Source organism: Neolamprologus brichardi, chromosome 19, assembly GCF_056152115.1.
Source record: "Neolamprologus brichardi isolate AB-2024 chromosome 19, ASM5615211v1, whole genome shotgun sequence".
Taxonomy (NCBI): Eukaryota; Metazoa; Chordata; class Actinopteri; order Cichliformes; family Cichlidae; genus Neolamprologus; species Neolamprologus brichardi.
In genome coordinates, this window is record NC_142122.1 from 11,855,708 (window position 1) to 11,870,736 (window position 15,029).

Below are 15,029 nucleotides of genomic sequence, written 5' to 3' on the forward strand. Positions count from 1 at the left end.
TTAATGCAGGCCTACAGTGTTAGGTGCAGATCTCACTTCAGATTTTCCACTTCAATTTTCTGATAAAACCTCTTCAGTCCTATCCTACTTACTGTCAATAAGATAATAAAGTTAGAATGAAGAAAAATGTATCAGAATTAACATATAACCATAATACGGAATATGATGCATTTAAGAGGTTCAAGAGATAATCCAACAATATAGAGCTGGTATGACTTTTGCCTAAGGATAGTAATATTTTATTGTTTCACTATTATGCACATGTCTAAAAGGAATTATAGTTACTTTCCTTTTAGATTTTCTTTTATCCCCTCATCTGGTCTTGCCACAAACAGCATATCATGAAAGTGATCAGTTCCTGTTAGTTGAGGTAGAGCAGTTCCTCAGAAACACAAACCACCTTATCTAAAACGATCGCACTTCTGAAAGGAAATCTCTCAAAAACGGATTCAACACAAATGTGAACATTAAAACATTAATAAATATTGAATTAACTGCAAAACTGTTACTAGTATGTTAACTTCAAGTGCATGGTTGTAATGTAAACTGTCAATCTAATGCAATTCCGTTAACTGCCCACGGGATGTCGCCCTTGTGCTGTTACTGTGGAGAACAAACACGTAGACAGTAATTGTAAATGTTTTTTCCTTTTTTTTGTTCAAAAATTGTATTTGTTATATCTCCTGTGTAAATATTTCTTAATGTAAAAAACACATTTTTCTTAGAGCAAATCTGCACTGATCATTCATGCAGACTACCACAAAATTGTTGGCTACCTGAAGAAATGTGCTTCCTTTATCTATGCAGAAGACTGTAGCTTTAGGCAAATAAATAAAAGAAAAAAGAAAAAAAGACGCAGTTCTTCCTGCCTGTCTTTATTAAAAGGCGCCACTTCTCTGAAATCTGTAGCTAAAGGACATTTTAGTCATAAATACATATATATGAGTAAATATCTCTGCTATTTAAAGAACTCAGTGCAAATATTCTGGTTGTTTGTATTCACTGATTTCTGCCTCTACCTTGTGGTAGCATGCTGCGATTGCATCATGAATACGGTGTGATTGTTAACTTTAAAATTGAACATTTTCGCTATACACAAAATAGTAATAACAATAGTAGTAATTGCTTGAAATTTTTATTTTAAAAAATGTATAAGGACAGCGTGGATGAAACCCAGCCGGCAGTACTTACGTTTGGTTCATTTTTAACAGTTTAGTTAAGAGGCGTTTTGTAGTCTTTGGGCGTCCAATTAGGTGCGAGTTCCTGAGATTTGACCAATGCTGTGGGGGTTTGTTGAAAGACAGCCAATAAGTACCTTGTCCGATTGACCGCTTTCAGGAAGTAGTACAAGTCTTGTATTTGTTCTTCTCTTCTAAAGCACCTCCTAGTTAGCTAGCTTCACTTCACGCCACCGCAGAGTGACCTACGCTCCCAAGATGGCCGGTGTACGAGCTGTTGGTGTTCTCTCCAGACTCACATTAAGGAGATATAACGTTTTCACAGGTAGACTATACACTTGTTTCATGCAGACATTTTAAGCAAAGTCGGAATAGAGAATGACAGCGAGAGTCCAAATTTTTTAAGTGTCGTAAATGTATAATTAGCTTGCGACTAGCTCTTAGCGCTAATGAATGCCCTGCATAAACGTGTGGTAGTGCAGGTTAAATAACGCTAATTTTGAGTCAGTAAACGTATATCTCAATTAAAGTTTAACCAGAATTTTAAAGTGCGCGACACTCCTAAACCTTTATCTGTGCAGCGAGCTAGCTAGCCTACTGCTACGGAATCCCATAAGTTAAAGTGGAAGTGGGTCAAAGCTGTAAATCGATTTGCTACACTTTTAAGCTTTAAATTGTCTTGATTAAGACAGTTCAGACTGAGATTTAAAGTATTCTCAATTGTGATGACCGCGGTTTCTGTCCTACTGGTGAGGGGAGAATGTAGGTGAAAGGTCGCTGTGCACTGAGGTCACGGAAATCTTGTGTGAACGTCTCATATACATCAGATGTATTTAATGCACGAGGACATTCGGTTTAAGTTCCTTTTAAATATGACATTGACTCTTAAATCTGTACGCAAAAGATGTTGTTTAAAATATTTCAAAATGTTTTAAAAACTGGTTGCAACGGGGTTATTCCATCTCAGATCATGACATTTTTCTCTGTTAGATCATTATTATTTGTCTTTTATGCCCCAAGATTTGAACATACATAATGCTTGTTGTGAAAGTTTAGCTTCACGCACGTATGTGTATATGAAGAAAGAGATTTTTGTTATAGAAGGCCTGCCCATCCAGTTTCAGGCTTTTTTTTCGCACATTGAAATCTGACGCCATTGAACATTAATATCTCAAAAACTATTAAAGGTAAAAACCTAAAATTCTTTCTTACTATAAAATTGAAACAGAAGCTGTAACATGGGACAGATATATCTGCATTTTTAGTTCAAATATGAAAAAAAAATATTTAAGCAGTCTTAGAAAGTGTTACATTTGAGCTCACACTAATATAAACCTTTATATAAAAAAAGACAACGTGACTGTTTCTAAATAATATATACTTGTATTTCACAATTATGCAAAACAAAACTCCTATAATACCTTTGAACGTGAAATGAATAATCAACTTACTTAACTTTGGTGCAGGATTGAGCTAATATGACAAGTTGTACAATAAGAAAGAAATATCTGTAGCTATAACAGAAAAACAAAATTTGTGATTTTTCCAGATTGTACTCTAATTATAACTAAGAAAATGATTTTGTGAAATACATGCATTTTTCATATCCTTTTCAATTCATCCTATACCAACCATTTTGACATCTGCTACCCTGGAGGATTGTGTTAATTTAGGTTAAGTTTAAAATATACCAAGAGATTTCAAGGGCTCAGAAAGTATAATGTAAATATTTTTCTACATAAAAAAATAAATGTATATCAGAGTAATTAACAGTAATAAAAGGGGGATTAGTAGCTTCTTTCATGTAAGTAGTCTTCCAAGGCCAAGACCCCTGGCTCTGAGTGAACTTTATGGTAAGAAAAATTTGGGCATTTATCTTTAATATATCTTGAATGTATATTTAAATATTTATATTCATGTACAAATACTACCTGAGAATTAACTTAGGGGGGGAAAATGTTGGAAAAGGGTTGGACCATTTTTCAAAAAAGTGCATCATAAATGGATTTCATATATAAAGCTAAAATTGAACAGCAATTAGTGTATTTATCCTAACTTTAGATCATAAAATTTTCAGGCAAATGGGACATGGATCAGCAAAAGTCATACAGAGATTTGTGATGGAAAAACCCAATAGTAAACTAACTTGGCACATAAACTAATAATGCACTGTCTTTTCCCTTGGTTTTTACAGGCCCATCTTATCGCTCCTTCTCAGTATCTCCTGCCATGCTAGGTAATTTCAGAACAATCATACTGTCAATCATATGTATAAAAATATGTCAGACACTCGCTGAACCTAATTACACTCTTTTCTTTCTGTATTTGCAGCCCGAACACATGTGAACTATGAAGTCAAGGGAGACGTCGCTGTTGTACGGATTAATGACCCAAACTCAAAGGTGTGAGCTCAGTAACAGACAGTTTATTTTGCAGTCTTGCATCGTGCAGGTTAAATGTAACTACAATTATGTTTTCCTCTAGGTCAACACACTGTCTATTCAAATGCAAAAAGAGATGACAGAGGTCATGAATGAAGTGTGGGAAAACAATGCCGTTAAAAGTGCTGTTCTTATCTCATCAAAGCCGGGATGTTTCATTGCAGGAGCTGATATCAAGTAAGCACAAACTCCTTAAGGGTGGTAGTGCAGACACAAAGTGTGACACTAAAATGAGTGACGTCTCTGAATAATGAGTCCAAGTGGCTTGTCATTTTATTTAAAATATTCTACATCTGATTCAGTATGATCCAGGGCTGCAAAACCCCAGAAGAGGTTACCAAACTTTCTCAGGAAGGACAGAAAATGTTTGAGCAGATTGAAAAATCTCCAAAGCCCATTGTCGCTGCCATCAATGGTTCTTGCTTAGGAGGAGGCTTAGAGGTAAATAAGTGCTTGCTGTGTTTAACAGGGATCGATGATGATAATGTGTTCTCTAACCTGCTCTTTTTGTTGCATTTCAGTTTGCTATTGCCTGCCAGTACAGAGTTGCAACAAAGAGCAAAAAAACAGTTCTCGGGACTCCAGAAGTGATGCTGGGTCTTCTACCTGGAGCTGGTGGTACACAAAGACTCCCCAAAATGGTTAGTACTGGAATTTATTAATATAAAAACATTTAAAAAATGTATTAGTGTATTTTTCTTTCTCCACACATTAAATAGTGATGATTATTCAGTGCATTATTGATCTTTCTTTACCTGTAGGTTGGCCTCCCCTCTGCTTTTGACATGATGCTGACAGGACGAAATATCCGAGCAGATAAAGCCAAGAAGATGAAGCTTGTTGACCAACTCGTAGATCCTCTAGGTAAAACTCTAATGCTACCCAAGTAAAATTAAAAAATGGTGAACATGTGGGTAATTTGAAGTAATATAATTTGCTATAATCTGTGCAGTTTGTTAAGTATTTGAGTGTATGTTGTTCAGTCTGAGGATGAGATTATTTCTGTTTGTATTAAAGGACCAGGACTGAAGAGTCCAGAGGAAAGAACAATAGAATACCTTGAGGAAGTTGCCATTGAGTGTGCCAAAGGGATTACCAAAAAAAAGATTTCTCTTCGCAAACAAAAGGGTACAATGCAGAGTAAGTTGTATTGGATTTGTTTATCATTTGATTCTGTAGTTACTCTTGCTTGTTTTGTCTTAGATAAAATTTCTGTTCTTGTCTCCATAGAGATTCAAGACTATGTTATGAGCTTCCCCTTTGTCCGGAATCAGATTTACAAAACGGTCCATGGCAAAGTTATGAAGCAGAGCAAAGGACTTTATCCAGCACCCCTGAAAATCATCGAAGTAAGTAAAAGCGCCTTCTAATGAATATGTTTTGGGAAATACAGTGAAAGATATGGATAGTACAGAGAAGTCAAAGTCATGGCATCACTTTTGGGTAAACCTTTCTCATGCAATCTGCACCTTTGGCTTTTATGACGAGATATTTTAAGAAAATAATATAACATTTTTATTATATATTTTTTCCTCCTCTTAGTGTGTGAAAACTGGAGTTGAGCAAGGACCTGTTGTTGGATACCTAGCGGAGTCTCAGGTGAGGTTGTTTTCCTAAATTATTGGCACCCTAAATATTTACATTAATAAAATGTGTTTATAAACGGCATCAATATCCATCCATGTTCATCACAGAATTTTGGTCAGTTGGCTAAAACTTCAGAATCGGCAGCCCTGATTGGTCTGTACCATGGTCAGGTTGCATGCAAGAAGAATCGCTTTGGAACCCCTGAAAGAGAAGTGAAGTAAGTGTAATGCAGATGGGAAGGGGGTTAGCATATTTGCATCCAGGAATTTAAAAACAAAACAACTTTATTTTATTTTGCTTTGTTTAAACATAAAGAATTTTAACACAACTGGTAATTTGCCAGAAGTCAAAACAGAAGTATAAACAAGCCAAAAGCTTTCAAAAAAGTACAACTCACATGAACATTCCCAAGCAAGTCTTCCTCTTTTAATAATTAAAGTTGCTAATGTCCTGCCCTTGATATTTTTAATGAGTTTCAGTCCTGTGTGAATTCCTGCTGCTGATTTTTTTTTTTTTTTAAATAATATGACACATTGACCCTCATGACAGTAAGTTAACATCTAGGTTGTCTTTCTTTACCACTAGGACTCTTGCCATCTTGGGAGCAGGTCTTATGGGAGCAGGTATTGCTCAGGTGAGCGTGGACAAAGGTGTGCATACAATCCTGAAAGACACCACAGTGGAAGGACTGGCGAGAGGTGAACAGCAAGTTTACAAAGGGTGAGCTCATTTCTATATCACCCAACACTGAACCCACCTCCTGATGGGAAATACAGTGGATGCAGTGACAGAGTCATGATAAAATAACGATCAGGTCACCTCTGGCAATGTTATAGCTTTTTTTGCTGACTCGTATGACTTCTTTCTTTTAAAACAAGGCTCAATGATAAGACCAAAAAGAAGAGCATTACATCGTTTGAGAGAGACTCTATACTGTCTAACCTGACTGGCCAGTTGGACTACAAGGGTTTTGAAAAGGCCGACATGGTTATTGAAGCTGTGTTTGAAGACATAAACATCAAGCATAAAGTTGTGAAAGAGGTGGAAGCTGTGAGTATAATTTTTTTTTAAAACCATGTGATTTATACTTGGTTTGTAAGCATTTGTAGCACTAACTGTAACTTTGAGCTGTGATCTTGCTTTTGTCCTCAGGTGATCCCCCCTCACTGCATATTTGCCAGCAACACATCTGCTCTGCCCATAAAGGACATCGCAGCTGCCAGCAAAAGACCAGAAAAGGTCTGTACTTGAGAACAGTTTAACTTCCTAAGATCCACCTTTCAAATAATGCTGTATACTTTCATTTTGGCCTGCTGGCCATTTCTTCTATTATGGCAAAACAAAAAATCCATAAAAATGGTGCTGATGTTGACCTAACCTGAAATCAGAAAGTTTTGATTTGTTTTATTTCTCCATTCTTAGGTGATTGGAATGCACTACTTCTCTCCAGTGGACAAGATGCAGCTCCTTGAGATTATAACCACTGATAAGACATCAAAGGACACCACTGCCTCCGCTGTGGCAGTTGGCCTGAAGCAAGGAAAAGTCATCATAGTTGTTGGGGTGAGATTTGGTGCCATGTGTGTTCTTTCCCCTCTTAGTTTAAACTAAAATTAACAATGGTTTAACTTAAAATGTAACATGTTTTTGCAGGATGGACCTGGATTCTACACAACAAGATGCCTGGCTCCCATGTTGGCTGAGGCAGTGCGATTACTTCAGGTTAGTGTTGTTCCAGTAACAAATTCCAGCTCGGAGTTCAGTGCTGACTGCTGTAAATGATGTAACAGCATCATTATTTAATAGAGAATATGTTAATTTATCTTTCCGCATTTACAGGAAGGTGTTGACCCCAAGAAACTGGATGCACTCACCACAGGTTTTGGGTTCCCCGTGGGTTTGGCCACACTGGCTGATGAAGTTGGCATTGACGTTGCCGCCCATGTGGCAGAGGACCTTGGGAAAGCTTTTGGCTCCCGCTTTGGTGGTGGAAATGTGGAGGTTTTGAAGACTATGGTGGACCTGGGATTCAAGGGTATGTACTTCACTTCTTACTGAAATATGGTGAGTGACTTAAGGGCTTAAGTTTTAATTTTACTTGATTATCAATTGTGTTAATGTTTTCTTTATTATTCTCAAGGCCGCAAATCAGGAAAGGGTTGCTACGTCTACCAGCCAGGAACTAAAGTCAGAGATGTGAACCCGGATATTGGAGACATTCTTGAGAAATATAAGTTGACACCAAACCCCTCTGTGTAAGTTGACAGTTATAGAGGTAGTAGTAGTAGTAAAAGGACATTCAGTTCAGACTTTTCTTATTTTAAAAAAAAAAAGGGGGTGGGGTGGGGGGGTGGGGAGAGAAAGTGCTATCATTGCAGGTCTAAATCTAAAAGTTCATGCAGTGCTCTACTTGCTTCTTGAGGTTGGGATGTTTAACCACTCGTGTTTCTTACAGTTCATCAGACTCTGAAGTGCAGTACAGACTTGTCTCTCGATTTGTCAACGAAGCTGTGATGTGTTTGCAAGAAGGTATTTTGAACAACCCCTTGGAAGGAGACATCGGAGCAGTGTTTGGTCTTGGATTCCCCCCCTGCCTTGGAGGTCAGATTTGATTACAAAGACACTTCACAACTGAATACTCATCTTGCAGTTACTCCTGGTTAATGTATGTAATACTAATATTTCTCATACATCTTGCTGCTTCCAGGACCTTTCCGTTTTGTGGACAGCTTTGGTGCTGACAAACTGGTGAACAAGATGAGGCAATACGAGGCCGTCTACGGGAATCAGTTTGCACCATGCCAGCTTCTACTGGACCATGCAAAAGATTCCAGCAAGAAATTTCACAAGTGACCGAATCACCATGCTGTGGCTGTAGCTCATAGTAAAAACTCCAGCCTGCCATTTAAATGTGCCTAACATTTATATCGGTATAGGGTGGGGAAACGCACTGAGTGTAAACCTTGACCTAACCTTAAGTAATGCTGTTTAATGTAATAGTCCTACAGTAAATTCTGCCTTCATGAAATTTGTAATGTTCTGTTTTTTAATGTGTTTTAAAGTGGTGTAGATCTAATTTTGTGATTATTTGATAGGATGCAATCTGAGGTGTGTTGAATTCTTTCCCACAGTTAAGGTTTATTTCTCTTATTTAAACTCACTAGTTTAAAAAAAACAATTTGTGCGCAAAAGCATCCCAAATGATCATAAAACACAATCAATACCTCTTTAAAATTGTCAGGAAAAACTGGAACATTTCCATCTTCATGGAGATCAGACTGCATTGGTTTTTTGTTAGGTCTATCTAATAAACTGGCAATGGATGATCTAAAATTGAAGTTGTTTTTTTTTTATCATTAACAAAAAAAATTGCATAGGTGTGTTAGGGGCTAATTATTTACACATTGCATACGTGAAAACATTGTAGATGTAAAATAAACTGCTCCAAATGGTAACAATGAAATTCCTCTATAATGAATGTCTACAAGTATGTTTCAGCGAATGCCTTTTCATTCTTTTTTCTGCGTGAAAGATTTTCTGGTTTGGTCTGGACAATGTGATGTGAAATAAAAGCTTGAATGAAATAAACCTGCGTTGTCTTTTGCAAGGTGCGTTCACGTCCTGCTTAGATGGGAAACGAGCCGCGTCTGTGGGCCACAAGGTTTGCTGAAATCTAATTCGTTGCGCAAGTCACATGTCTTACTTCCATTGTCCGCAGAGCAGGGTGTGTACCGGGGACGTGTGGGCTGGGTCTGTGGGGGGTTTTTCCCCTCTTCATCAGCCTCCTCTACAAGCTTGTGACATCGCCTCTTTTCTGAGAGATGCTCGGGGCGGAGGAGACGCTGCGGTCATCGGTGGGTGATGAAAGCGGCTCACATGAGGCGTGTCTGACTTGATTGCCTGTCTTCACTAAATAAAATGGGAGTTGCTGCACCTGTACGGAGAAGAGAAATTATGTGGACTCAGCGCGAGATAATTGCCCTTTTAACGTGGTGAGGGGATGTTAGCTTTTTTTTAAGCTAAAATGTCCAAAACCAAACATTGTGAGGCGGTCAGGGTAGTGGTCCGCTGCCGGCCGTTCAGCAGGAGAGAAGAGATAGCGGGGTCTGAAAACATTTTAGAGATTGATGACAAACTGGGGCAGATCACCATCAGGAACCCGAAGGCACCACCTGATGAGCCAATGAAAGTATTCACGTTTGATTCTGTTTACGGATGGAATTCAAAGCAAAGCGACATTTATGACGATGCGGTGAGACCTTTGGTGGAGTCCGTGCTCCAAGGCTTCAACGGGACTATATTTGCTTACGGACAAACTGGGACAGGTAAAACCCACACCATGCAAGGGGTTTCAAACGACCCAGAGAGGAGAGGTGTCATACCTAATTCATTTCAGCACATTTTCACACAAATATCCAGAACCCAGAATCAGAAATACCTGGTGAGGTCATCCTATCTCGAGATCTACCAGGAGGAAATCCGAGACCTGCTGTGCAAAGATAACAACAGGAAACTGGAACTTAAAGAAAGCCCAGACTTTGGCGTGTATGTTAAAGACCTGTCTTCAGTGGTGACCAAGAATGCCACAGAGATTGAACATGTGATGAACATAGGCAACCAGTCCAGGTCTGTGGGATTCACCAACATGAATGAACGCAGCTCTAGGTCTCATGCAATTTTTGTCATCACTGTGGAGTGCAGTGAAGTAGGGCCAGACGGTGAGGACCACATCCGAGTTGGGAAGCTGAACATGGTTGACCTGGCTGGCAGCGAGCGCCAGAGCAAGACAGGCGCCAAGGGGAAGCGTCTGAAGGAAGCTGCCAAAATCAACCTGTCTCTTTCTGCGCTGGGGAATGTCATTTCAGCTCTGGTCGATGGGAAGAGCACCCATGTCCCGTACAGAGACTCCAAACTGACCCGCTTGCTCCAGGACTCCCTGGGTGGCAATGCAAAGACTGTCATGATAGCAACAGTGGGGCCTTCGCACAAGAATTTTGATGAATCCCAGGCCACGCTGAGATACGCCAGCAGAGCCAAGAAAATAAAGAACAAACCACGGATTAATGAGGACCCCAAAGATGCCCTGCTGAGGGAGTTTCAGGAGGAGATCGCACGCTTGAAAGCTCAGCTAGAGGAGCGGGGGATGCTCGCAAAAGAGAGAAGAAGGAGGAGGAATAGCAAAAGATTGAGTAAAAGTTTGGCTGGCATGGAGGAGGACGTCCTTAGAGAGAGGGATGCTGATGTGTGGAAGACTGTTGAAGAGGAGCCAGATGTGAACTTGAAAGATGGAGGTGACATCCCAATAGTCCTGGCTTGCCAGGGAAGCAGTGAAAAGCTAAAGCACCTGAATGAAAACAGAAGAAGCGTGGAGGACATGCAGTGGGATCAAGATTCTGTGGAGAAGATCATAGAGAAATATAAGGTATTGTAAGTGTGAAACCAGTGAATTAATCAGTACAATTTCAGATTAACGAGACACTGGTGGAACAAAAGAAATCTGCATAAATAATTAATTGCATCTTTGTTCACAGGCCATGGAGAGCAAACTGTTAGTTGGGGGAAAGACTATAATCGATCACACCAACGAACAACAAAAAATGCTTGAGCAGAAGAGACAAGAAATTGCAGAACAGGTTATTAATTGAGTCTAAAATCGAATCAATAATAAAGAAACTTTTTTTGTTGCTTTTATTCAGCTTTGAATGTTTAATTTGCAGATAAGACAAGAGCGAGAGATCCAACAGCAGATGATGCTGCAGGATGAGGAGACCGTGGAAATGAAAGAAACATACTCCTCCCTGCAGCAGGAGATCGAACTTAAGACAAAGAAGCTGAAAAGAGTAAGATGACTCACCCACTAATGCGTCCCAATGGCATTATTGGAAAACCAATTAACTATTAGTCTTATTTACTATAAACAATCCTTTTTACACAGGCAATGTTAGTAAAATACTTAGTACAGATTAGCCATTGTTATTGTGCGCTTAAATTTGAGGTTTTAATGACTTTTCTTGTGCGGGGGTATTTTACTTTTGCATAAACCATCACTGTTTTCATGCAAACATTTTGCTACTCCAGGTTTCGTGATGCAGACCTCTGTTCTGTCCTTTCTGTACAGTTGTGTACCAAACTACAGGTACTGAAGAGAGAGATGAAAGAAATCATTGACGAACACATCACAACAAGACAGGAACTTGAACAGACGCAGAATGAGCTCACCCGAGAGCTCAAGTACAAGTAAGTAGTACATAAAACATACATGATGGAATTTTTCTTTTTAGAAAGAAAGAAGAAAGAAATCCACCCAATTTTGGCTATAATGCATCGTTATTTGGCAAGTTTTATTTGATAAACTAATAAACTTTTTCATGATTTGGGGTCTTTAGCGTTGTTCTTTCTTAGTCATCAGGAATGCAAATTATTCATGCGTGCTTGTAACCAAGATAATATTTTTTGTTGTTCATTGGTGCAACTTGTTTTAGACCTCACCTGGAGATATACAATCTAAGCTTTTAAATTTTACGCCATCATTGAGGTGTCTTCCTGTTATACTGTATCACTATAATATCATTAATATATATCAAGTTAAACAGATGTCTCACCTTCATTCAAAACAACAATTATCTAAAGGTACTCTAAGACTATCCTAATGAAACGCACATATGCCCAAGTTTCTGTTTCCATTTTACACCATTTTTATTTAGTTTGTATTATTTTGGCTGATTTCAATTTGCACCCGCTTGTCTTCTTACAGATATCTCTTGATTGAGAATTTTATACCTCCCGAGGAAAAGAACAAAATTATAAATAGGCTGTACTTTGACAGCGAAGAGGACCAGTGGAGACTCCGACCAGTTATACCATCAGAGAGGTCAGTAAATTAAATATCTGTATCTGTAAATGGTACATTAAAGAAAGAACATTCTCATAAAGAAATTGTGAGCACGCAAGAAATCCATCACTGAAACAGAAAAACATCAGCCGCTGTGTACCTGGAATGTGTAAGGTTTTAAATAAGGGATACACATGTGCTCTTTCTACTGTAGCTATTATAGTTCTTTTGATCTGCATGCTTTACACTTAAATGCACCTGCATATTTCTTTTCTATGGGCTCTCAATCAACCCCCTGGAAAATATAGGAATTAAGTAACAGAAGCACATAACCAGAAAAGTGGATCTGGCCAAAAGATATTTTAGCACTTCATATACTGACTATATTGATAGAATTTGTGTCTAAATTATAACATCTAACAGCATATCTGGTATTTTTCAGCCACAATAATTTTAGCTACCACTGGGAGTCACTAAAGTAAAAAAAAAATCCTTCACATGACAATGGCTCTGGTCTTAAGGATTACAGATATTGATATATTATGAATTCTCATGAATCTGGTGTATTTTTATTTCCCAACCTGGGACATTTGCCATGTTGAGAAATATTGCTACAAGCTAATTAGCTGGCTATCTATGGGGAACATGGGTCTCAAAAAGGTTTACATCTCAGGTGACATCCACCCTAAGTGTATTTAACTGCATAAATTCATCCTTTCCTATGGTTTTTTTTTTTTTCAGTACACCCACTCAGGTCAGGAGAAGGCCTCTCTCAGCTTTGGGTTACAAGAGGCCAGTCAGCCAATATGCACAGATGGCTGTTGCCACAGCTACCGGGGCCCCATCTCGATACCAGGTCAGTGTTTGGAAATTCACAAGGCCAGTTGGCAGAAACAGCAGCGAAACAGGGAAGTTGTGATCTAATTTCCATTTTCATGTTCACAACCACCAACCTTTGCTGAAGGATGCGGAGACCATTGTAGCCATGGAAACTATTCACAGATTTAACTTTCGCATCTTTAGCCAGTGAGCCATTATTGTAAGAAAGCATACAGTTTACATTTCAGAAGAATCCCTCATCACTCTATGGCTGTTTAATGTTCCATGTTTTATCAGTGTTAAGATACTGTTAATAAGACATTAAAGAGCAGAAGCTTTACAACAGAAGCCTTTACTGGAAAGGAAGAAAACTATTTGGTATAAAATGATGGAAGGTTTTTGGTGTGCAACAGTTGCAGACCATTTTTGAATTGCAAAGAACTTGGCTGGGTCCAAACTTTTAACTCTGCATCTAGGAATCACTTCAGCTAATTCATGTCACTGGATTGGATCTATGTCTGTGGCGTTGGTGTTTTATGGAGTCTTTTTAATGCAGTTGTCTGGTAAATATTATAGCTGTCTGATTAAGTGTACTGTTAGAAATATCTGTGTCCAGTCACCAGTCTGTGTCATGCACCTGTACAGTGCATGGAGGCTCCTTAATAACTAAACCTGCTAGCATTACCTGATAGCCATCTTGTTTAAATATAGACAGGTATTTTACAGCAGTGGCCGTTAACACCGGGTTCTCAGTTCAAATACACTCATGGCAGGGAAGACCAGTCAGCACCATGGAAGAGTCTAACAATGATTTCAGGCTGTGAAGCACAACCAAGGAGTAATAACCACCATAGGAATCATATTAATATCCTTATATCCAGCAAAACGATTATTTTTTAAGGATTGCATCAGTGTCAAGGTAACCCAACATTAGACTGAGCTGGGATATCTTGGTCTCTTGTGACTGTTCAGATTAAATTTAATGTGCTTCTCCATGGAAAGTGGCTTAGAGTGGAGGCTGGGGTTTTTTGTGCAAGTAAATGTGTTTTTAACTACATTTTTATTGTTGTATGTACGTACAGGCCGAGAACATCATGCTTTTGGAGTTAGACATGTCTCCCCCAACCATGTTCACGTTAAATCTTGATGGTACTCACCTGGAGAGAGCCTTTACACCGAGGCTAATACACGATCCCCTGGCAAATGTTTTCTTTAGAGAAAGGACTGCATCACCAAGGGTCAGGAAATCTAAGTCCTGGTAAGAGAACAGCAAGTAGATCATTTCTTTATTTATGGCTCTAACTGAATTTTGCAGCAAAATTTTAGAAGAATAATTTTGTAATTTTGTCTTCAGTTTTCCTCTTTAATAAATTGGATTTCCTGAAAACATGTCCATGCACTTTACCATACATTGCACCATTCTGCTTTAAATACAATTCACATATTTTGTTTTGTTTTTTATATCTCACCTATTAAATCTTGTGCATCATTCTGTGATATTAAAAATTAAAATATAGTCAGTGGTTTTTGCAATGGTTTGCAGGTATCAGGCACCACAAGCAGCATCTGTCACATCATCTTCTTCGTCCACCACTCTGACATCAGAACTTCAGAACTTCTCTCCGTCTCAGCGACAAAGACCTTCCTCAGCTGCCTATCTTCCACTGGGAAGTCCAACTCAGACAAGCCCCTGATTTGTGTCGATTACACCTGTACTGTAGGGCCTGCCTTAATTAATGGTGGCACCAGTAACGTCTGGGAGAGATGGGGGGGGGGGGCTATATGTCTTGACTTTAGATTTAGATTGCTTTAAGTTCTCTTATGCAAAACGGTGAAGTAAGCATGTGTTCAGCTTAACCCAGAAGATAACCTTTATTGATTTTTTTTCAAATGCCTGACTCTTAAAAGTCATAGTTTGCTGTCTGGCTTAATAAGATTTGGCTTTTTTCTTTGTTGCCTAAGCCATGCAATTTTCTTGGCTTACACTGCCCTATCAATATAGCACAGACGAGGCTTCCAGGCTTTTTTCAGCTAATAGGGGTGTATTTTAGTCCAGTTTGTATTTACTGAATCTGCCCCCCCCCCCCCCCCCTTCCAATAAGAACACTTAAATACTTATTTTTTTCTGTTTAGCCATATATCAGTCTTTGCCAAAACACTGAAGGGTAATGG

General features: G+C 38.8%; 2 protein-coding genes across 2 annotated transcripts; both read left to right on the forward strand.

Annotated features, from left to right (window-relative positions):
- The first annotated feature begins 1,355 nt into the window (after positions 1–1,355).
- Positions 1,356–8,794, forward strand: hadhab (hydroxyacyl-CoA dehydrogenase trifunctional multienzyme complex subunit alpha b). Its single transcript, XM_006798795.3, has 20 exons — positions 1,356–1,503; positions 3,373–3,414; positions 3,510–3,580; positions 3,663–3,796; positions 3,922–4,060; positions 4,141–4,260; positions 4,381–4,483; positions 4,637–4,759; positions 4,850–4,968; positions 5,162–5,218; positions 5,314–5,423; positions 5,792–5,926; positions 6,085–6,256; positions 6,359–6,445; positions 6,629–6,769; positions 6,860–6,928; positions 7,046–7,241; positions 7,347–7,461; positions 7,662–7,807; positions 7,914–8,794. Exons 1-20 carry the CDS (start codon positions 1,437–1,439, stop codon positions 8,057–8,059), a joined length of 2,292 nt encoding a protein of 763 aa, XP_006798858.2. The 5' UTR covers positions 1,356–1,436; the 3' UTR covers positions 8,060–8,794.
- A 67-nt stretch (positions 8,795–8,861) lies between these two features.
- Positions 8,862–14,943, forward strand: LOC102787882 (kinesin-like protein KIF3B). The gene is made up of 8 exons (XM_006798796.3): positions 8,862–10,628; positions 10,738–10,839; positions 10,924–11,046; positions 11,325–11,443; positions 11,961–12,077; positions 12,780–12,894; positions 13,940–14,115; positions 14,401–14,943. The coding sequence occupies exons 1-8, from the start codon at positions 9,231–9,233 to the stop codon at positions 14,549–14,551; spliced, it is 2,301 nt and encodes a 766-aa protein (XP_006798859.1). The 5' UTR covers positions 8,862–9,230; the 3' UTR covers positions 14,552–14,943.
- Positions 14,944–15,029: the final 86 nt, after the last annotated feature.

Excerpts from the sequence above, each read along its gene's own strand:
- hadhab (XM_006798795.3), top strand. The coding sequence starts at position 1,437 with ATGGCCGGTGTACGAGCTGTTGGTGTTCTCTCCAGACTCACATTAAGG. Across the intron at positions 3,581-3,662 it reads TTAATGACCCAAACTCAAAG|GTCAACACACTGTCTATTCA; the intron begins GTGTGAGCTCAG and ends GTTTTCCTCTAG. Across the intron at positions 6,446-6,628 it reads CCAGCAAAAGACCAGAAAAG|GTGATTGGAATGCACTACTT; the intron begins GTCTGTACTTGA and ends CTCCATTCTTAG.
- LOC102787882 (XM_006798796.3), top strand. The coding sequence starts at position 9,231 with ATGTCCAAAACCAAACATTGTGAGGCGGTCAGGGTAGTGGTCCGCTGC. Across the intron at positions 10,629-10,737 it reads AGATCATAGAGAAATATAAG|GCCATGGAGAGCAAACTGTT; the intron begins GTATTGTAAGTG and ends CTTTGTTCACAG. Across the intron at positions 14,116-14,400 it reads GTCAGGAAATCTAAGTCCTG|GTATCAGGCACCACAAGCAG; the intron begins GTAAGAGAACAG and ends AATGGTTTGCAG.